Genomic DNA, 22,162 nt, shown 5'->3' with positions numbered 1-22,162 from the left:
CCTCCAATTAAAACTAAGCAGCAAAAAAAAAAAAAATACAGGCCAATTTTTGTTTCACTTTTTGAAAAACCATTTATGTGAATTCTTCCAACATGTTCCATTATACTATCTTTGGACATTTACAGTTTATTCTAAAGAAGACTGTTCTTGCCCCAAAAACTAAACTACACAAAGCTGTACCTCTTATTTTCCTTGGGTTTATTTGGAAACAGGGCATGGGAACAAAATGCAAGCACATTTCTTTGGGTTTTTCATACTGGCATGGCTGATAAAGTGTCATATACCTAGAAAGATGGTATCCAGGGTAAGAGCCAGCTCTGATTTTCTCTATACCTGTAACAGCTTTTGGCATGTTGCACAGATGGATTTAATAAATATTTCTTGAATAAATGAATATAAGAAACATAGAAAATGTTAAAACAGCCTTCCTGGTCAGACATTATTGCCCTCACAACAATTAGTAACTAGTTTTAAGGTTTCAAGGATGACAAATATGCTGCAACTAAAATTAGATGCAGGACTCTAAAAAGTAGGTCAGATGGCTGATATTGTATCTAAACTTCTCTGGGTCCATCTTAGCAAATCAATGGATCTCTCTCAGTTCCCAGTTCAACTTTTCCTTTCCCCAAGGAAAATCATGTTTTTTCAGATCATCTAATAACAACTGATCTGGTTCTTTTTCGGCAACTGTTAAAATGATTACCTTTGGAGCCCTAGTGACTGTCCTTGCAGAAGACATTCACTGACTTGCAGGAAGTCTCACTGGGGTACCCGTCCTTTTTCATCTTGTAAACTGAACCCCTCAGCTTACCTGGCCATTGCCTCTCTCGAATCAGTTCTGTGGGGACCTGGGCCCCTCCGTTCCCACTTCTCAGGGGCTGCTGTTACTCACCCCCGTGGGCTAAGCCTGGAGACACCCTTTCAAAGGGAAAGACTTCCACCTGCCTCAGGCACTTACTAAGGCTAAGTGACATTTTCATCTATTCAAACCCTGGGAAACATATTTTTAAAAGTCAGGCTTGCAAGTCACTCGCCTGGAAATTCCCTAGACAGAAACGGAACAAGGGACAGGAGCACCCAGCTAGGTTTCCTTAACCTGGAGGTGCTGAGGAGGCCAGCTGCGGTGCTGCACCGGGAGCCGGGCGACCAGAGGCAGCAGGTCTCGGGCGTGCACGGAAACGCACGGCCGCCGTCACCACGTGCAGGCTGAGCCCAGCCTCGCCAAGGCCACAACTCGTGACACCAACAACTGCGTCCTCTGCCCCGCCCCGGCACACACCCGCCTGTCTGAGGGCGCAGGACCTGCTAACACAGCAGAGAAGGCTTAAGGAACCTCTGAAAACTGAAAACTGCTGCTCAGCTTGTAGGGAGCGGTAGAGTCCCCATTTTTCTGTCAAATCGTGTGTCTGGCTCTGTGTGACAGTGGCACAAAAAATGCTCCAGCTGAACGAAGCACAGAAGAAAAGGGAAATTCTGCAAAGTGCCCAGGGAAAAGTTGCTCACCTTGCCAACCAGGAGCCAGGGTTCACTGCAACTCCTGAACAGAGCAAAGCATCTAGAAAGACAGTGACAATGCAGATGAGACAGTTATCAGATAGCGGCTATCAGGAGCAGAGACAGCCTTCACTGAACAGCAGCTCAGTCCTCAGGAGTTTCCTTATAGGGTTAAGGCTCGTCCAGAACTACCTGCTCACAAATGCTCCTTGGTATTTGCTTAGAGGAGCCCTGCTGCCCTCCCATCGTCAAGGGAACTGGCTCTGAGTCTGTAACCACTACAGCTGCGATGATGAAACAGTGAAGAAGATCTGCCTCTAAGTCAAAAGTGTACCCAGAGATAAGGCGCCTTTTCAGTGCCCTGCGGCAGCTTCTGATGGCAAGGCCCTGCGCTTCTCAGTAAGTGGGGATCCAGAGCTGATTCATCTGACTTTCTCTCTAACACCACCCTGGGCTCCACCTCCTAATAATTTCATTACATGGCAGGGGTGGGGGCAGGTGGGGAATAGGAAAAGTGAGAGAATGACTTGTAAATTATGGCAAACTTTTACATGAAGAAATGGGGAAAACAAAACCCCTTAGAACTCTATTATTAGCAGGAATGGAACTAATAATGTTACTATAGACGTGTTATCAGGCCAGTCATGCCCACTCTGGGTGTAATATTCTATTCCTTTGTGTTGGGCTAACTGAGGTGTGTAGTCCATGTGAAGGTGAGTCACACTGGAATAAAACCTACGTTTTTTGCTGATTCTTGTTTAAGACGCTTGTTACCCGCTGCTGCAGATACTTCTGAGACTAAAATGAGAACAGAGATTCTGCTAAGCTTTCTGAGGAAATATATGAGTTTAAAAAATAGGGCACAGGATAAAATAACTTGATGAGGAAGTATGAATTAATAAAAAAGTTACAAATGCAGAAACAACAACAAAAAAGGAGATGGTTGCCCTGGCTCTAACTGAAGGCATTCTGCTTTCTGTTTCTTTTGAGGGTTCTGGGATTTTTTAAAAAAATGTTTGATTTTATATAAAATCTCCAAAAACTTGCTGAAATAGCTCACTCGGTTTCAGGTTCACTATTTTATTAAATATTCACCCCAATCAGTGTAAACATATTTCCATATATACAGAAGCAATGGATGGAATGAAAAAAAAAAAGAGAGAAAGGAAGACATGGAAAGAAAAATCAGATTCTCTTAACCCTCTATGAGCCTACAACTTATTAACACATGAAAAGTGACTTTTTATAGCCATATCGATTAATGTATTTGATACCCAATTTAATGAATCATCAGGTCGAAAATTGAATTACCCGGTACAATTTCTAATATTTCTTGTAAAAGGGTATGTGCCTTCTTTCACAGTTACTGAAAAATGTTAATGTATGTAGCTATTTGTTAACTGTTTGCATTTCAAACATAATAAAGTTTGGGAAATCAAATCACCTCATTTGTTTTCATGACTTGAGATGCTGCTTGGGGGAATTTTTAGGCAAGGTACCAAGAGTGTCACATCTCCCCCTAGACAGCCCAGGTTTGCTACATGCTCCCGCCTGCCGCGCTCTCATCTAACTTGTCCCTCTGCTAGGTTTTTCCCTACAGAGCTCGACTTGTTAAGGGCTGAGCATTAATTTGCCTTTATTTTGGGTAGAGCCAGGCATATGCAGCCTCCGCCCCGGGCCTGGAGCTGCGGCTGCAGCCACGGGCGCTGACAGCGTGGAGGTGGTCCTGGCTGTCGGCTACTGAGCGCGGCTGGTCACCAGGAACGAGAGGATCGGCCCGAAGGAGACAGGTATGCCTGGGGACAGGGAAGTGTGGGTGTGGGCGGACATGGCACCCCGTGCAATCAGCTGGAAGACATTTACCATTAGGAGATTTGCAGCAAACTCTTTCTGCAGCATTTCCCAAATACTCAGGGTGGCAGCACCATTTCCACCTTGGCTAACAAGGCTTTAATGACTGTGCCAAGTTTGAATCGCTGAATTACATTTAAGGACTATTTCAGAAAATTAATCAGAAGTCCTGTAGTAAGGCAGAAAAAAAGGTCGCATGCCTTATACATGCTCCTAATGACTCATATTTTTAGGACTATATACAATTTTTCACTTGGGGGTAATGCAACATACCTAGCTAAACATGTCATTTGCATTTTACACCTTGGTTTATTTATTCTTCATCCCCCAAGAGATACATTTTATTGCTGATTACACTGTACAGGAAAAAAAAAAGGAAGTAAAAAGTAAACTCTACTTTTAAGGGTTTAACAGAGCATGAATCCTCTCAGTTGCTTTTCAATTTCTGGGCACTGAAGTTGAGTTTTAGTTAGTTGTCACCACAGCTGACTCAAAAAGTTTCTTTAAAAAGGGTAAATACAACTTAGGTTATAAAACAAACATCCTGGGCAGCAAAATAATCTGGAAAGAGAGTGGGGAAAACATAAGTCTGAACTTCAGTAGAATTTGACCAATTCTCAGGAACACTGGGGAAATTCATCTACAATTGTCAGGACTTTACCCCGCTTTCTAGAAACATCTGTACTGTGAGCGATGGTGCTCCTATTTACTCCGAAATTTCAAAGAATATAACACCTACCATACGCCAAATTCTCAGCGAGCACTTGAGGAATTTTAGATTAACCCAATGAAATATGACAAGAACAGGCAGCCCATGGTCTAAGAGACTGAGCATGCATTTCTGATAATGGTATTAATAGGGAGGCAACCCATGCTTGCTTCATTCTGAATTTGAATCTACTCTAAAAATTTAATGGTTTTCTGCTGGATTTTAATTATTATCCATGAGAAGAATGGATAACAAGTTATTGTGAACAAGTTATTTCTATAAATTTTTTATGTAGTGAAACAGCCTACTGTACAACAAAATATTACCCAGCTGACATCTAGGTAACAGTATATCACTGGATTAAAGAGATGACCCAAAAACATTCAAGTTCGTTTTCTAGCAGGAGTGACTGCTCTGCCACGGACCAGAAATATTAAGAAGACATGAGCAAAGGCTGAAGGTGCTTTCAGGGAATAAGCAGAGCAAACAGAATTATAGAAAAATACAGGGTCACCTGCTGAAGGTTCAGTAATACCCAGGCTTTTATTGAATTTATCTGGCTCACAAAAAAATGGTTATTCTTGGTAATATTTGGACTCCTAGTTGAGTACTTTGTGTTGTCTATAACATAACAACTTCTTTTATTCAAAGCTATCATCCTTTTTAACAGAGAATAACACAGTAAAATGTGAAAAAATGTGCATGGTGATTTTATGGCCGATAAATTGATCATCACAAATTTTTGGTCAAATTTGAAAAACAACTCTGTTTTCATCAGCTATAAAATCAGAACACATAAAAAATTCTAGGGCAGACGGCTTGGTTATTTGAAATATTCAATTATCTCCACATTGAGGCATGTGATAGTTTTTTACTTCAACAATTTAATTGCAATTTATTATTTTTACAAGTACTGTTATAACATACTACTAACTTTCCCAGTCAGTAAAACTCACTCGGGGAAAATCAATTGTGCATTTTTTTCTGACTGAGCATTCCTCCTAGTAATAATGATTAGTGAAAACTTACAACATGTGTGATATTATTTCCGGAAACACTGAAATTTCAAAGACATCGCCTTCTAACCTTGAAGAGGAAGCTATTTTTGCTGTTGTCTGTTAAGGATTTTTTTCACTTTTCTCTTTTTTTAAGCACATGAGACCTTAATTCCCAGCCAGGGATCAAACCCACGCCTGCCACTGAGGTGGAAGCACAGTTTCTTAACCACTGTACCACCAGGGAAGTCTCTAAGAAGTTCTTATCTTTGCTTCTTAGGCTTGGTAAATTACCAAGGCTTACCTTTAAATCCTTAACATTCTCACTTACTGGAACCTTTAAAAACTTTAGAACAGCTGCTTTTATCATTGCTGTTGTTTTAAAAATTCTTTTTCTACATGGTGTTAAAATCAGAGAAAGAAACAGGATGACTCCTATCAAAAGTGGCATAACTCTGGATGCAAGGAGGAATGTCTATGACATCCCTTACATGTGGAATCTAAAAAGAAATGATACAAATGAACTTACAAAATAAAAAGCGACTCACAGACTTAACAGAACCAACTTATGGTTATGCGAGGATGGTGGGAAGGGTGGGGGAAAGGGATAGCTAGGGAGTTTGGGATGGACATGTACACACTGCTATATCCAAAATGGAAAGCCAACAAGGACCTGCAGAGAGAGCTCTGCTCCATGTTATGTGGTAGCTTGGAGAGGAGGGGAGTTTGGGAGAGAATGGATACATGTATACGTATGGCTGAGTCCCTTCACTGTTCACCAGAAACTATCTCAACTTTGTTAACCGGCTATATGTCAATACAAAATATAAAGTTTTTAAAAAGTGGCATAACTCTGATTAGCAATACTTGAGTTTATCTGAAAAAGAAATTAATTGATTTGTAGGCTGTTTCTGTCTTCGCGTTGTGACATTTTACTAATTTCGTTAGTAAGTAGTAAAAGTGAAGAAAGTGTGGTTTTTGGTTCTTCCTGAATGTATCCATTTAGCCAACACCTATCCTCTGTGGTTCTATCAGAATTATGTTTGAAAAATATCACATCACCTCTATAAAATTTTAAATTAAAAATTGTGTCGCTTGAGTAAGTCTAGAAGATAGGTTTTATGATTGGAAGATCTGAGACTGGGTCTATGTTTTTTAGCCATCTTTTCACTATTGTAAATTGGATAACTACACACCCTCATCATCTGGTGGCGGGGAGAACAAAACTTAGCAGGCGGAATGTTATTTTTGTTAAGTTCATATGAAAAATGCCTTCTGAAATTTTCAAAGGAAACAGTCAAGATTTCTAATCTACAATTCTCAACAAGAGATCTTCTTTCACATGTTAAAAAAAAAGTTCCTGAAACAATCTTAACTACTTTTCAGACAGCCACACTTGAGTTATGCTAATATTTCTACTCTAGATTCATTTTCATTGTCGACTTTTTTTTTATTTCAAATAAACAGAAATATCAGTTTTATTTTCTTCAGGCTAATAACTATGTTTTCATTTCCTTTAATGGCCTATTTCTTTCTGGGTTCATCAAAAAAATTCTGCCTCTCAGAAGTCTGAAGTAATGAACACTTATTCCAGGTTTGTGATACAAAGCGTCTTTTTCGCATGTTAAGGTTATTTTAGATTTAAGTTCCTTGTCATGCTGGACATGTCATGCTCATATGTAAATTCTTATTAATGAAACTGGTAATTATATTTATACTCAATGTTATTAACTGTCTTCTACTGTTCAAACATCTGCTGTGGTCTCTCACGGAATATCAACCCTCTTCTATTTTCTTTCCTCTCTTCTGGCCTCGCATGGCTCCATGCGCCACCATGGATGCCTTTCCTCACTTGTGTGTGTGTAAGAACTCTAGTATATCCTTTAGGACTCAATTCAGAAGTCTCTTTGCTCCTTATACATCTTTACTAGAGCAGTTTTGAAGCTGGAGTTATAATGACTGATTTACACTTCATTCTGTCTCTCAGATTATGGATCCATGTTGGTAAGACAAAATCCAAGATTTGTTCATACTTGTATTTCTGACACATAAAGTTCACAAATGTTTGTTAAATGGCCAAATGACTATACTTTTCTTTAGAAAGGAGCTACCAGCTTTTCTTAGAAATGGCAACAGGTGCCATTTGGATTTTTGTCTTTCTGTTTTCTGTAGGATGTGATCATCATGGCACCTGAATTACTGATTCTTTTGGGGCTGGCAGTAATACTGCAAGCAGACTTACTTCCTGATAAAAAATGTAAGCACCACCTATTAAATAATTTTAAAAAATAAGTACATTACAGAAAAGGATAGTATTACTTTCTCCTAAATAAGACTCAATTTGGAAATCATGATTTTTAAAAAAAGGGATGGAACATTTATTCTTATTACAATATCAGTTCTTTAAACATACTATATTTTAAGAAAGCAAAGTTGGCTGAAGTGCATATTTTATGTTGCGGTGGGAAATCGTATTCCAAGTGTGGGTAAACGGGCACTCAGAACAAAGCTGCAGCTGGTGGCCGTATTTGGACACCTTCCCAAAGTCCTCTCAAAGTTCTCAGAACCAAAGAATAGGAAGCTTGCACTGTTTGGTTCAGAATCTTGTTGATCAGTGGGTTTAAGGAAAAACAAACAAACCATCACACAATTCCCCCATGAGCAGCACTAAGAGAACCTGCTACAATAGTGACCATTCTCGTGTCCACACTGTCCAATGATGCTTGACTACTGAGCACTGGATATACGGCTCACGTAGCTAAGACAGTGAACTCTGATTTTACTTAAATAGCCACATGTGGCCAGTGGCCACCATAATGGTCAGTGAAGTACAGACAGAGCCCCAGAAGTCTGTATGTACCAGGTGTGGAGGCAAAGTCGTGGAAAGCTACTGAATATTAAATGTCAGTGGAAATATGCTGACTAGTAAATTCATCAAAGAAGGTTTCATAATTGTACAATTCTATAAGCAAAAGAAGTGAACTCACTCAGTCGTATCCGACTCTTTGTGACCCCATGGACTGTATAGCTGACCAGGTTCCTCCGTCCATGGGATTTTCCACATAAGAACACCGGAGTGGGTTGCCATTTCCTTCTCCAGCGGACCTTCCTGATCCAGGGACTGAACCCGGGTCTTCTGCACTGCAGGCAGACTCTTTACCATCTGAGCCACCAGGGAAGCCCAACTTTAGCAAAAATTTTAAAAGTTGTATAAATGTACACTCAAGAAAAAAAAGATAATAAATGTATTACATGTTAATTCCACTCAGTGATAAAACTGTGGCTGTATTTTTTTCCTTATTTTTTTGATCATCTGTGCTTCCCAAGATTTCTAAAAACAGGCATTGATTTTGTAATTTAAATGAAAGCTTTGATTTTGAAGACAATTTTAGAGAGTGGTTCATAAAGGCAGAAAAAAAACATTTTCTTTTTGTAAATGCTCAGTGAGTAATTTTGTTTACAAGTTTTTTGACCTTGAATCATAGTAAGAAACAAATCTTTACATCCTGAACCAGTATACAAATATGTGACTATATTTATGGAACAGAAATAAGAGGTTCATGAATAGTATTTCTTATGTTTGATGCACCTAATATTTTCTATTCAATTTTATTCCATGTCATTAAACACATTGCTACCCACAAACTAACATATTATTTTAGTCCATTAATAGATAATGACCCTTTGAAAACTATTATACTTAATAATAATATAGTAAAATATTCATATTTCAATCAAACACCTGTAGGCATTATAGGTAAATACCTGGGCAAAGTAAAAAAGATAATGAGCTAAAAACAGTTTAAAGAAACTTTTCCTAAGACTACTTCAGTGTTATACATTCTGATAGCATAACAAAATACTATACTACACAATAAAAGGAAATGGCAACCCACTCCAGTATTCTTGCCTGGAGAATCTCAGGGATAGAGGAGTCTGGTAGCTGCCATCTGTGGGGTTGCACAGAGTCGACACAACTGAAGTGACTTAGCAGCAGCAGCACACAATAAAATATTTAATGATTTTAAAATGTTCCATATAATTAAACATTGCATGGCTTTTTTCTTTTGATCAACAGTTTTACTTCTACCACCAGTCAATTTCACCATTAAAGCTGTCAATTTAGCTCAAGTTCTTTTACATTGGGAACCAAATCCTGATCAAGAACAAAGCAATGTCCAGCTAGGATATCATGTGAAAATAAATGCTCCACAAGAAGAAGATGTAAGTGTTTTATCTGATGGCAATCCTTACCTAGACTGAATTTTCCTTATTAAAGGAAATTTTAACTAGGAAGAGAGAAAAGCACTACAGAGCTTTCTGTTATATTCCTAGGGCAATGTCTCTATTGAAATGGCTGAGAACTAGTGCCACACCGGCACTGAAACAGTGGCTCGGAACATTTTTAACTGTGGGACCAACTCTTCCACTTAACAAGAAAGTTTAGTAACTTCTGAGCTACAATAGTTTAGATATTGATTTTATGTTGCCTCTAAAATATTCAAAAGAACAGAAGAGAATAACCAAGCAAAAGAGGAGAGGGTCCACTGTACTTAACGGAAGAGATCAAATTCAAATCCCAGTTCAGCCACTTCCTGACTTTACTACCTTGCATCAGTCACTTAAAATTCCAGAGCCCCAGCTTCACTGCAGGGCTATATTAAAGCACCAGGCACCTAGCTGATGTGCAATAAATCAAACGAAGGGAGAAGCAGTACTGTGTCAGTCAACACAGAACTCTAGACAATTCTCCGGCAAAAATTTACCTCTGGGGAGGAGATTGGAGCCAGAGATGGTCGCCAAAGGAAACTGGAGTCTGAACTGTAGTATTTTGTTTGTTTTTATAAGACGCAGTTATTCAGGTATCCTTGGATAATTATTTTCTATATTTCATTATGTATTTTTAAAACATGTACCAATCGAGAACTAGGCAATTTGTTTATTCATTTTTAAAACCACTTTATTTTTGATAAAAAGCTGCACCTATTTAATGTGTACAACTTGATTGATGAGTTTAGGGATAAGAACATAACCTTGAAACACGGGGTTTGATTTTTTTTTCCTAGCAGAATGATTGCATTGCATTGTGTTTACATGTCATTTAAAAAGTGGAAGCAAACTTCTATTTGATTCAATAGTTCTCTGAAGGCCATTTCTCCTTTACATATCATGACTTGTGGGTTTTATTTTTAGTACGAAACCAGGAACACTGAGAGCAGCCTCGTAACCATCCTTCACAAAGGCTTTTCAGCAAGTGTGCAGACAGTGCCGTGGAACGACCGCTCCCTACAAGCCAGCACCTGGGTTTCTGCAGAACTTAAAGCCCCACCAGGTAAGGCAGGTCTCTGAGAGCCTGGTTTTAAATTTCAGACTGTTGTAAGCACGGGAAAGTCAGGAAAGGAACACACCTTGCTTTTCTCTAAGTTAGTCACTTGTCCCTACAGTATTCTTTTACCTCATCCACGTCCTCTCCAAGACCGAGATCACTTCTTGGTGTGTAACCCAGTCAATCCCATCCAGCAGCTCCCTGCAAACACTGAGGATTTTTCTCCCTCCCCAGCTCAGAAGACAGGGAGTTGTAAACAAAAGCTGAGCTCTCTCATCAGTGGGTTCTAGGACATCTTTCCACTCCCTCCCTACAAGAATCCTCTGCTCTTCTCAGATGACTTCCAACCACGACCCCTCCACACCAGCACAGTCCTGCCTCAGCCCTCACTGCCCTCAGCTTACCTCTTCTGCCTGCTTCTCTGAATTCTTCCTGTACTTCAAAGCCCAAATCAAATCGTACCTGCTCTGGGAAGCCTCCTTCTTTCCATCCGATGCATGGAGGGATGCTGCTCCTTTCAGAACTCATTCCGGGATGCTGTGCTCCTCGTGTGGTACAACATACATTATATTCTTTATCTTTCACGATAAGTAGATGTCAACCCTGCCATCCTGGGCTGGATTGCCCTGTGGGCAGGGCAGAGTCTCCTGCTTTCCTGCAACAGCATACAAACAGCATGTGTTTCAGACAGTGGTCCCTGTTACACTGGTGGATTTGTTTACAACTCTATGACATCTCAAATGAAATGGAAGAAAACTGTGCTGACAGTTCTTAGAAACCATGAGACTGGATAACCTGAGTGCCACGAGGAAAGAGATTAACACTTACTATGTCTATATGGTCCTTCTGTGGAAAGCCAGGGTTTCTAATACTCAGAACCAGTAACACTTATGATTCAAACCTTGAAAACACACACACACAGAACAGAGAAAAGACAAAGGGAGAACAGGCCACCAAGTCTTGAGATGTGTATGTGTGTGCGTAACAACAATGGCCTTGGCCAGTTTGGCTGTGGCTAATAGTCACACTATCCCCTCATCACATCATTGCATGAAAAGGCCGTGCCTCCCGCGTCACGTGTGTGACCAAGAGCAGTGTCCTGAAGATCTTCCCGTTCACTCGGTAGAACATGATGTCTGGACCACAGAGCAGCCAGTTCACAGGAGGCTCGATGTCACAGGCAGAGACTAATCTACGGTAGAGAGAAGACCACAAATACAAGTGTCATCTGCTGTACACTAAAGCACGTTTCCACCTCCCTGCAGTGAGTAACTGGAGTGTGCTTATAACAGCCTTTCAGAATTACGCTTCTGCAACCTCAACTGCTCTCTGTGCACACTGATGTGGGGTGACACTAACGGAAACGTCATTATTTCTGCCTTGAATCAGACTGAATTCACACCACAGCGTTCCTCGGAAGGGAACTGGGAGAGGAGCAGACCTCAGAAACTCTCAACTGTACTTGGCACAGGTTATCTGGTCATTTAGTGCCGGGAGAGAGTATACACACACACACACACACACACATATATACATACACGCACATACACACATATATACACACACATATACACACACACATATATACACACACATATATACATACACACACACATATATACATACACACACACATATATACACACACATATACACACACACATATATATACACACACATATACACATACACACACACACAATTTTATATATACACACATACACACACATATATACACACACATACACACATATGTGTGTATACATATGAAAATATGTGCGTATGTGTATGTATGTGTATATATGTATATGTATACATATATAAGGGCTTCCCAGGTGGCTCAGTGGTAAAGAATCTGCCTGCCAATGCAGGAGCCACAGGAGACTCGGGTTCGATCACTGGGTCTGGAAGATCCCCTGGAGGAAGGCATGGTAGCCCACCCCAGTATATTCTTGCCTGAAAAATTCCATGGACAGAGGAGTCTGGTGGGCTACAATCCATGGGGGTCACAAAGAGTCAGACACGACTGAGCAACCAAGCATGCATGCACATGTGTGTGCATGTGTGTGTGGACAGACATCATATATATGCACATCCACACACACACACACATACTTGCACGCACATACACTTCTGTACAGCAGAAACACAGTGTTACACAGCAAAGGGAATCAGCCACACCCACACATACAGCCCCAAAACAAATTCAAAGTGGATTAAAGACCTAAAGGTAAAGTCAGACACTAAAAAGTTCTTAGACCAGAACACGGGCAGAATACTCTTTGACATAAACTGCAGCAAGATCTTTTTTGACCCACCTCCCAGAATAATGAAAATAAAAACAAAAGTAAACAAATGGGATTCAATGAGGCTTAAAAGCTTTTGCAAAGGAAACCAGAAACAAGTCAAAAAGACAATCCTGAGAATGGGGAAAACATCTGCCCACACAGCAACTGACAGTGATTAAGCTCCAAAACATACAAACAGCTCACGAGGCTCAAATATCAAAAAGACAAGCAACCCAATCAAAAAATGAGCAGAAGACATAAACAGAAATTTCTCCAAAGACCTACAGATGGCCAACAAACATATGAAAAGATGCTCAATATCACTAATTATTAAGAGAAATGCAAATCAAAACTACAACAAGGTATCATCTCACACTGGCCATAATAGTCATCATCAAAAAATATATACATAAATGCTGGAGAGAATGTGGAGAAAAGGGAACCCTCCTACTCTACTAGTGGGAATATAAATTAATATAACCACTATGAAGAACAGTATGGCGGTTCCTCAAAACACTAAAAATAGAGTTACCATATGACCCAGCAATTCTATTCCTGAACATATACTTGGGGAAAACCATATTTCAAAAAGACACATGCAACCCAATGTTCACTGCAGCACTATTTACAATAGCCAGGGCATGGATGCCACCTAAATGTCCATCAATAGAGAAATGGATAAAGAAGATGTGATACATATATACAATGGAATATTACTCAGCCATAAAAAGGAGCCAAATTGTGCCATTTGCAATGATGTGGATGGACCTACTGTCAAACAGAGTGAAGTAAGTCAGAAAGAGAAAAACAAGTATCATATATTAAGAACGAAATGGCAACCCACTTCAGTATTCTTGCCTGGAGAATTCCATGGACAGAGGATCGTGGAGGGCTAAAGTCCATGGGGTTGCAAAGAGTAGGACACAACTGAGTGACTAAGCACCACACATGTGGAATCTACAAAGATGGTACAGAAGAACTTGTCTGCAAAGCAGAACAGAGACACAGATCTGAGAACAAACATACCAAAGGGGAAGAGGGAATAGGGTGAACTGGGAGACTGGGATTGATATATATACACAACTACGTGTAAAACAGAGAACTAATGACAACAGATTCTACAGCACAGGGAGCTCTCCTCAACGCTCCATGGTGACCTAACGTAGACTCTAATACACTAGTGTGTGTACTGGGTCTCTAAAGAGGCAGTGTTCTTTTGCGATGTTGCCAAAACTACTTTCCTTTTGAGCAGCAATCTCTGTTGCTCATGAAGCATTTGGATACCACCTAACGAATCACTTCATTCTCTGATGCCAAGTGGCGCTGGAGACCTTCCCTCTTGAGCTCTGATATCTATCACGTACAAACCCTTCCTGCAAAGAAGCTGCAAAACTTCTGAAGTCAGAAAGTAGGGCTTAGTCATTTTAGTTCATCCCCCAGAAAGCTGACCTTTTGCAAATAGGTTTCCATAACTGTGTGATGACAATTACTTTTTGATGTCCCCAATCCCTATGGGTTTAAAAGAAAACTATCAAAAGCTACCGTGGCAATGCTTTGTTCTTTTTTAAAAAATTTTTTTTGTTGGAATAGAACTAATTTACAATGTTGTGTTACTTTCCACTGTACAGCAAAATATGAAACAATTCATGTGTATCTGCTATTTTTTTCTGTTTCCAATTTTTGACCATCTAGGGTCTCCTGGAACTGAGATTGTGAATTTAACTTGCACCACAAACACGAAGGCAGATAATTACACACACTTAGGACCATACCAAGTTTCTCTTCACTGCACCTGGCTTGTTGGCAAGGACGCCCCTGATGATACACAGTATTTCCTCTACTATAGGTTAGTACCGATTTTCACTTATGCGAATGGGTTGTTTCCTCCAGCCTTAAAAACTTATGAGTAATATTCCATGGTGTATATGTACCACAGCTTCCTTATCCATTCGTTCCAATATAGGTATCGCTCTCGGACTGAAGAATGCCAGGAATACAGCAAAGACGTCCTGCAGAGAAATGTTGCCTGCTGGTTTCCCAGGACTTTCATCAACAGCAAAGGGCGAGACTCCCTTGCAGTGTATGTTAACGGCTCCAGCAAGGAAGCTTCGATCAAGCCTTTCGATCAGCTCTTTGCCCTTCATGCCATTGGTAAGACAGGCCTGACAGAAAACCAGAATAACTGAATTGCAGAATCTCAGCACTGGGAGGGTTTATAAATATCACCTAGTTTGGCTACTTATCTAATACTGAAGGACCACATGGCTCCTGCTTAAAAACCACAGGGTCGAGGTCTCTCAGCCTCGGCAGTACTCGCATTATCTGGCCACAGAAGCCTCTGCGGGGCCGCCCTGCGCCTTACAAGGGGTTCAGGAGCAGCCCTGGTCTCTACCTGCTGGACGCCAATAGCACTCCACCCCCGTTCTCAAGTTGTGACAATAAAAATGTCCCCAGACTTTTCTTTAACCTCAATATCTAATGACCATTACTTTAAAAATTTTAGTTTTATTGAGGTAAGATAGGTAAGAGGTAACATGAGATGTATCCTCCCAGTCTCTGGAGCACAATACAGCATTGGTGACTACAGGGACAACGTTGAACAGCAGATCTCCAAAACTTACTCCTCTCTTTTTTAACTTTTGATTTTATATTGGAGTAGAGCCAATTAACAATGCTGTGATAATCTCAGGGCACGGCAGTGACTCAGCCATACATATGCCTACATCTGTTCTCCTCCAAAGTCCTCTCCCACGCAGGCTGCCACGTAACATTGAACAGACTTCTGTGTGCTATGCAGTAGGTCCTTGTTGGTCCTAGTAATTCCCCGGACATTTCAAAATGCCCCCTAGGGGATAATCTTCCCTAGTTGAGAATCCAGGGAAAGTGAGCTCACTGCTGAAAGCAGCCCAGACCACCACTCAGCAGCTCTGGCTGGTCTTGTGAAATGTCTGCCCACGGATCCTGTGATGGGTTGGCATCACCCCCAAACAAGTCTGATTCCTTCCCCACAAGGTCCCTCAGCTATCCAAAGGCAGCCAGAGAGAGCTCTCTCTTCCCAAAACTACCAGCCCCCAACTTCTCATGCATTCCTCTCACAGTCCTCTACCCTCCGGACTGTCTCCTCTGGGTGTTCTTGAGTTAGCAGATCTCTCTCACCATGTGATTCTCTGACTGAAGCATATAAGCTAAGCTTTCGCTTGTTCAGTTTTCAAAACTGAAGATCTTCTCCCTCATCCTAAATACTTATATTAATGAAATTCATTGGGAGCCCCTCACATAGCATTTTTGATTCTTAATGTTCAAGGCTTCCGTTATTAGTGTGAACCGTGGAGCCAGGCTGCCTGGTCAGGGATCCTGGCTTCTCCACTCACTCGCTGAGTGACCTTAGACAAGCTGGTCATTTCTCTGTGCCTCAGCCTTTTCACCTATGTGGAGCAATCAGGTCTTCCTACAAGGTCTTTGTGACAATTAAGTACGTTAATAATTATAAAGTGCTTAGAATGGTGCCTGGCCTAAGTATCCAATAAATATGCAAAATATTATTTAAAGGATGTGGTTTGTGACATCTGTATCTGTTTCTACTTTTCTATCATCCGTGTGTGTATCGAGTGGAGTATAACTTTGTTTAAAGAATCAGAGTACTTGCTGAAGAGGTTATACAATTCTCTTCAATAGCATATTTTAGGTCATATTAAATGACCTAAAAATGTCACTTTCATGAAAACAGGCAATAAAAAATACTGAGAGAGACCCATGAAACAATGATATTAATATGAACATGGACACAGCCTGGGACAGACTACGGGCATTTATTTTCTTGTATGATTTTCATTTTATTGAGACCAATTCGTCACATTACTAAAAGAAATAAATCTTCTCTTGGTGAAAAACGTTTTGGCTTAGGGGATGGCAGGCCCTGGAGCCAGTGGGCCCCATTTTTAGCTTGTCCCTATGATTCAGTAATTGTGAGATCCAAGTCACATAACTTTAGATAAGTCCACTCAATTAGAAATAATTTCCACCCATATCAAGCGGCCATAAAACAATCAAGTGAGATCTCAGGGAAAAGAACTATGGAGTTATTAGCAAAGACAAATTTAGCCCAACCCATTCTTTTTCTGCAAGAAAAAACCAAATTCTCACAACAAACGAAAACAAGATACACAAACCAAAATGAAATAAAAACTGAGGCCCAGAAAGGGGAAGTGATCAGCCCAGCCACACACCTGTTCCATAGCACAGGGCTTAGTTGGGTCTCCAGGACACCTCCCCTCTCCAGGAACAGGTTTACCCTCAGGTTGGCCCAACTCGGGAAGTAAAAATGGATGGTGGGGTAGGTCTTAATAAGCTGAAGGAAAGGGCATTCAACCATTTGAGACTGTTTAAGTAGGAATTTTTGTTTACAGGAGAGATCTCTCCTGTAGCTGTAAGATGCGAGTCAGATGCGCGCTGCCGGAGATCTGCAGCTTGCAGATTTGTTGGTTAAACGCTGGAGGGAAATACTTGAGAACATGTAGCTTAGAAATACCTTGAGAAATGTGGGTGGACTGGACTTATCAACCATGATCACCGAGCTCTTGTTCTCTAACACAGATCGAGTAAATCCTCCAGCGAACGTCACGGCAGAGATCAAAGGAACCTGTCTGTCTATCCACTGGGAAAAACCAGTGTCTGCTTTTCCAAGCCACTGCTTTGATTATGAGGTGAAAATTTACAATGCAAAGAAAGGATATTTTCAGGTAATGATTCCAATCATTCCATTATTTTATGGCAGATTTCTTAAAAAAAAAAAAATTCTTGTCCATTTGACAGCTCTGGTTATAGCCTGGAACTAACAAAGTCAAAGGTAACATATCTATCCCAGTTTGTAAAAATAAATCAAACCTTACTGGTTTTTTGTCTTGAAAGGACCTATTTTGGGTTGAAAATAATGTGAAGGATCAGATAAAAGTTCTTAGCACTGTTGGGGAAATGGTGCAGCTGCTATGGAAAACAGTACGGGGATTTCTCAAAAATTAAAAATAGAATTATCATATGACCCAACAATTCTACTTCTGGGTAGATATCCAAAAGAATTGAAAGCAGGGTCTCAGAGACCTTTGAACAACCGTGCTCACAGCAGTATTATTCACAACAGGCAAAAGCAGGAGATGGGGTACACAATGTGAATGTACTTTTACTACTGAACCACACACTTACAAATGGTTAAGATGGTAACGTTTCGTTACGTGTTTTATCACAACTTAAAAAAAAACGTCACCTCATTAGCCCTAATGCACAAAAAGTTCAAGGGGAAAGGAGCTGAATGAAAGTCAATATTTATTAAGCATTAACTATAAGTTAAGCTTTGTTAATACTTGGTTTAATTGCTCAGTCATATCTGACTCTTTTGACCCCACAGACTATAGCCCACCCGGCTCCTCTGTCCATGGAATTTTCCAGGCAAGAATACTGGAGTGGGTGGCTATTTCCTTCTCCAGGGGATCTTCCTGACCCATGGATGGAAAATCAGGTCTCCTGTATTGCAGGCAGATTCTTTACCAACTGAGCAATCAGGGAAGGCCCTTGTTATACTTACAGTTTCTCTATTATGTAATTACACAATGATCATTCCCATCTTACAGGACAGTGAGGCACAGAGAGATTAAGTAAATTGCCCAACATCACAAAGCAAAGTAAAAAATTGGAGAAGTCAGGATTCAAACTCCTGCCTTGCAAACTCAATTTTGTTTAACAAAGATTTTTACAAGCTGGCTTCTTAGTGGGAGACAGACAAATAGGTGCCATTTCTGCTCTCAAGGGGCCTGGTCTGCAGGATGCCACCCAGTCTCAGAGCTGCCTGACCAAGAGGCCACGTGGATACAAAGCAGGGGGTCAACAAAGCAAGCTGCCAGGGCCTCCACCCAAAGGAGAGGGATTGAACAGAATCTTGACGGATGAACAGAAACCTGCCTAGTGGGAGAAGCAGAGAAGGGCTTTTTTAGCCAGCACTTGCCCAAGTAAATATGGCCAAAAACTGGCTTTCTTTTTAAAATTTCTAACCCACCATATACTGGTATGATTTGCTAGAAAAATCAAGTATAGCCAAAGACAAACCCAGTGATCCTGAGCTTAGATGCCATGGCAATGTCAAATTGCTATAAAAGCTCCCAAACTGTTGTTTCCATTTGTATATTTCCTCCTTGAGGACCACAATAAACAGCCCTCACTCAGGCCAGTCCTCCAATACACTTGGAGTGGTCAAGGCCCTAGGCAGGAGTAACCAAGGCTTGAGAGAACATGGTTCCTTCAGCCAAGTGGCAGTATTTCAGTCAGCTGGACATAAGACCAACACTGAAATCATAACTCTAGCTCTGACATTAGGACCTCTCCCAGAATGACTCTAAGATTTTGCTTGGAAAAAGTAGTTTCTCTTTTTAAAACCATGGCCATTAGCAATGGAAGGCATTGGAGAGTTTTACTCCATAGAGAAATGTGAACACATCTGGAGAAATGCCTAATTACTTTGGTAGCAGCATAAAGCTGGGTATGGGTAGAGGGGAACATGTGGAGATAGAAATAGCAGTCTCAAGGCTAATGCAATGGTCTAAGAAAAAATTGATGAGACCTAAAATGGCAGTGTTTTTGGAGAAGAGACAAGGAAGGGAGAAATATATCCAGGAGTATGTAACATGGAGGGCCCAGGGACATAAACTTGGTTTGGGGCAGAGGGAATTAGCTGCATGGTGAAGACCCTGACCAGTAGAGAACATAGAAGGCTTTGTGAGAAAACAGCCTCAATTCAACACTATACAATGTTAGTCTATGTTGCCTATGACAAACTGGAATTTACTGAGTTGAAATACCCCAAGTGGTTGTTTTTGCAGATCAAAAACTGAATATTAGCAGTCAATGTGATTCAATCCAAAATATCTTTAAGCTTGGCCTTTACAAAGTTAGGGCTTCTTTATTTGATAATCCATTGGTTTGATGGTATTATTCTGATTTTACAGATGAGAAAACTGAGGCTCAGAGAGGTCAAGCAACTTGCCCTGCATTTAGTTAGAGGTTAGCGCTAGGATTCAAGCCCCCTTTTCCTAGATTCAAGGGCCCTGGTCTTTTCTACTTCCTTACGCACCCTCCACACCTCACTTCTCCTCCCCACCCCCGGCTGGGAGTGACGCACTGACACAGGGATCAGCGAACTTTTACAGTAAAAGGTCACAGAGGAGATATTTTAGGCTTTGCAGACCATGCTGCTTTTGCCAAAATTACTCAGCTCTGCCAAAGATACAAGCAAACAGACATAACTGCATTCCAGTAAAACTGTTTGTGGATACTGAAATTTCAATCTCATGTAATTTTCATGTGTCACAAAATACTCTTTTTATATTTTTCAGTTGTTGAAAAATATATGTCATTCTTAGCTTGTAGTTTCTATAAAAACAGGCAGCAGGCCAGGTATGTCATAGACTGCACTTTGCTGGCACCTGTTGAGTATGATGGAAGCCATGGGATGTTGTTAGGTGATTACGGAATATCTTGGGACAAGATGAGGGGAGTTACAGATCCTGCTACAGGCCACTCCAGTCTTTCACTCTGGAAATATCAGTTGGACCCAGATGGATCATTGAAATCTTACAATTGCCTACTTTATTTATTTTGGTTGCTACTAGCTTTCCATTGAAGTATGACTGCCAACACATCCATACTGAAGTGGTCTAGAAGACACTAACTGATGTGTGTCTTGTTGATTTTAAACGGGTTGCTGAACACTGAGTCACTTGCAGATGACCTTCTGGTCTAGTCACTGGCATAATTTAAATACCATATTCTGAAGAGTCTTATCATGTTATTTTTTCCATTTAGACAGAAAAAATGACAACCAATACACTCATCACCATAATTGATGATGTTTCTAAGTATTACATTCAAGTGAGAGCAGCAGTGAGCCCTGTGTGCAGAACGACGGGGCTCTGGAGTGAGTGGAGTCAACCTATTTACGTGGGTGAGTACCTCTTGTTTATTTTAAAGCAAGTGGCCTTACTCGTGGCTGTAACAGATCCTCCTGGAAAATGGACACGTTCACTTCTGAGTCTTGAAATGCCTTCATTGTCTCTACTATGCCTTATCCTATCAGTTGGCTTGCTCCCTTTCTGACCAGAGGTGGATTTACCTTAAGAACAGTGAAGTTGAAACATTCAAGCTTCTCACGAGCACAAGCTCTTCCAAAGTCTGGTGCCTATTTAGTTTTTTCAGATTACCTAATTCCACTTCTATCCAATTTTTCCAAATGTGTTTTTTTTAAATTTTGAGATAATTATAAATTCAGATGCAGTTTCAAAGAAACATGCTCAAAGAACTCATGTAGACTTCATTTGGTTTCTTTCAGGAGGAACCTCTTAAAAACCTGCACTGCAATATGCTACCCAAAAAAAGTGGCAAGGATACAACCCATCAATCTTATTCAGATTTAACTGATTCTATATGTACTCGTTTGTGTGTGTATTTAGCTCTATGCAATTTTATTCCATGCATACGTTCATGTATCTATTATCACAAGGATTCCTCTGTGCCCTTTTATATGCATATTGATCTCTCTCCTCCTTCATTCCTAACACTGGTCAACTACTAATCTGGTCTCCATTTCTGTAATTTTTCCATACCTAATTTTGAATTCTTATTTTTGTTTCATTTCATAAAGAAGATTCCACAACTGAATAAGGTCAGGGTCCACAAAATCTGGATTCAGACCCGGGCCTTCAGCAAAACAGACCTCAATTCAGTTCAGTTGCTGAGTTGTGTCCGACTCTTTGCAACCCCATGGACTGCAGCACGCCAGGCCTCGCTGTCCATCACCAACTCCCGGAGCTTACTCAAACTCATGCCCATTGATTCAGTGATGCTATCCAACCATCTCATCCTCTGTTATCCACTTCTCCCACCTTCAATCTTTCCCAGCATCAGGGTCTTTTCAAATGACTCAGTTCTTTGCATCAGGTGGCCAAAGTATTGGAGTTTCAGCTTCAGCATCAGTCCTTCCAATGAATATGCAGGACTGATCTCCTTTAGGATGGAATGGTTGGATCTCCTTGCAATCCAAGAGACTCTCAAGAGTCTTCTCCAACACCACAGTTCAGAAGCATCAATTCTTTGGCACTCAGCTTTCTTTACAGTCCAACTCTCACATCCATACCTGACTATTGGAAAAACCATAGCCTTGACTAGACAGACCTATGTTGGCAAAGTAATATCTTTGCTTTTTAATATGCTGTCTAGGTTGGTCATAACTTTCCTTCCAAGGAGTAAGCATCTTTTAATTTCATGGCTGCAGTCACCATCTGCAGTGATTTTGGAGCCCCCCAAAAATAAAGTCTGTCACTGTTTCCATTGTTTCCCCATCTATTTGTCATGAACTGATGGGACTGGATGTCATGATCTGAGTTTTCTCAATGTTGAGTTTTAAGCCAACTTTTTCACTCTCCTCTTTCACTTTTATCAAGAGGCTCTTCAGTCTTCT

The 22,162-nt window shown here is 40.6% G+C and overlaps 1 protein-coding gene across 1 annotated transcript in view; it reads left to right on the top strand.

Annotated features, from left to right (window-relative positions):
* The first annotated feature begins 1,502 nt into the window (after window positions 1-1,502).
* Window positions 1,503-22,162, top strand: part of IL5RA (interleukin 5 receptor subunit alpha) — a 38,672-nt gene continuing 18,012 nt past the window's right edge. The window contains exons 1-9 of the mRNA XM_043443156.1: window positions 1,503-1,893; window positions 3,144-3,284; window positions 7,222-7,306; window positions 9,128-9,273; window positions 10,243-10,381; window positions 14,356-14,509; window positions 14,627-14,814; window positions 17,257-17,402; window positions 20,512-20,650. Coding sequence (XP_043299091.1) covers window positions 7,234-7,306; window positions 9,128-9,273; window positions 10,243-10,381; window positions 14,356-14,509; window positions 14,627-14,814; window positions 17,257-17,402; window positions 20,512-20,650 — 985 coding nt within the window. The 5' untranslated portion in view covers window positions 1,503-1,893; window positions 3,144-3,284; window positions 7,222-7,233. The remainder of the gene's footprint in view (window positions 1,894-3,143; window positions 3,285-7,221; window positions 7,307-9,127; window positions 9,274-10,242; window positions 10,382-14,355; window positions 14,510-14,626; window positions 14,815-17,256; window positions 17,403-20,511; window positions 20,651-22,162) is intronic.

Source organism: Cervus canadensis, chromosome 22 (genome assembly GCF_019320065.1).
Source record: "Cervus canadensis isolate Bull #8, Minnesota chromosome 22, ASM1932006v1, whole genome shotgun sequence".
NCBI lineage: Eukaryota > Metazoa > Chordata > Mammalia > Artiodactyla > Cervidae > Cervus > Cervus canadensis.
This window is presented reverse-complemented; position numbering and strand designations above follow the sequence as displayed.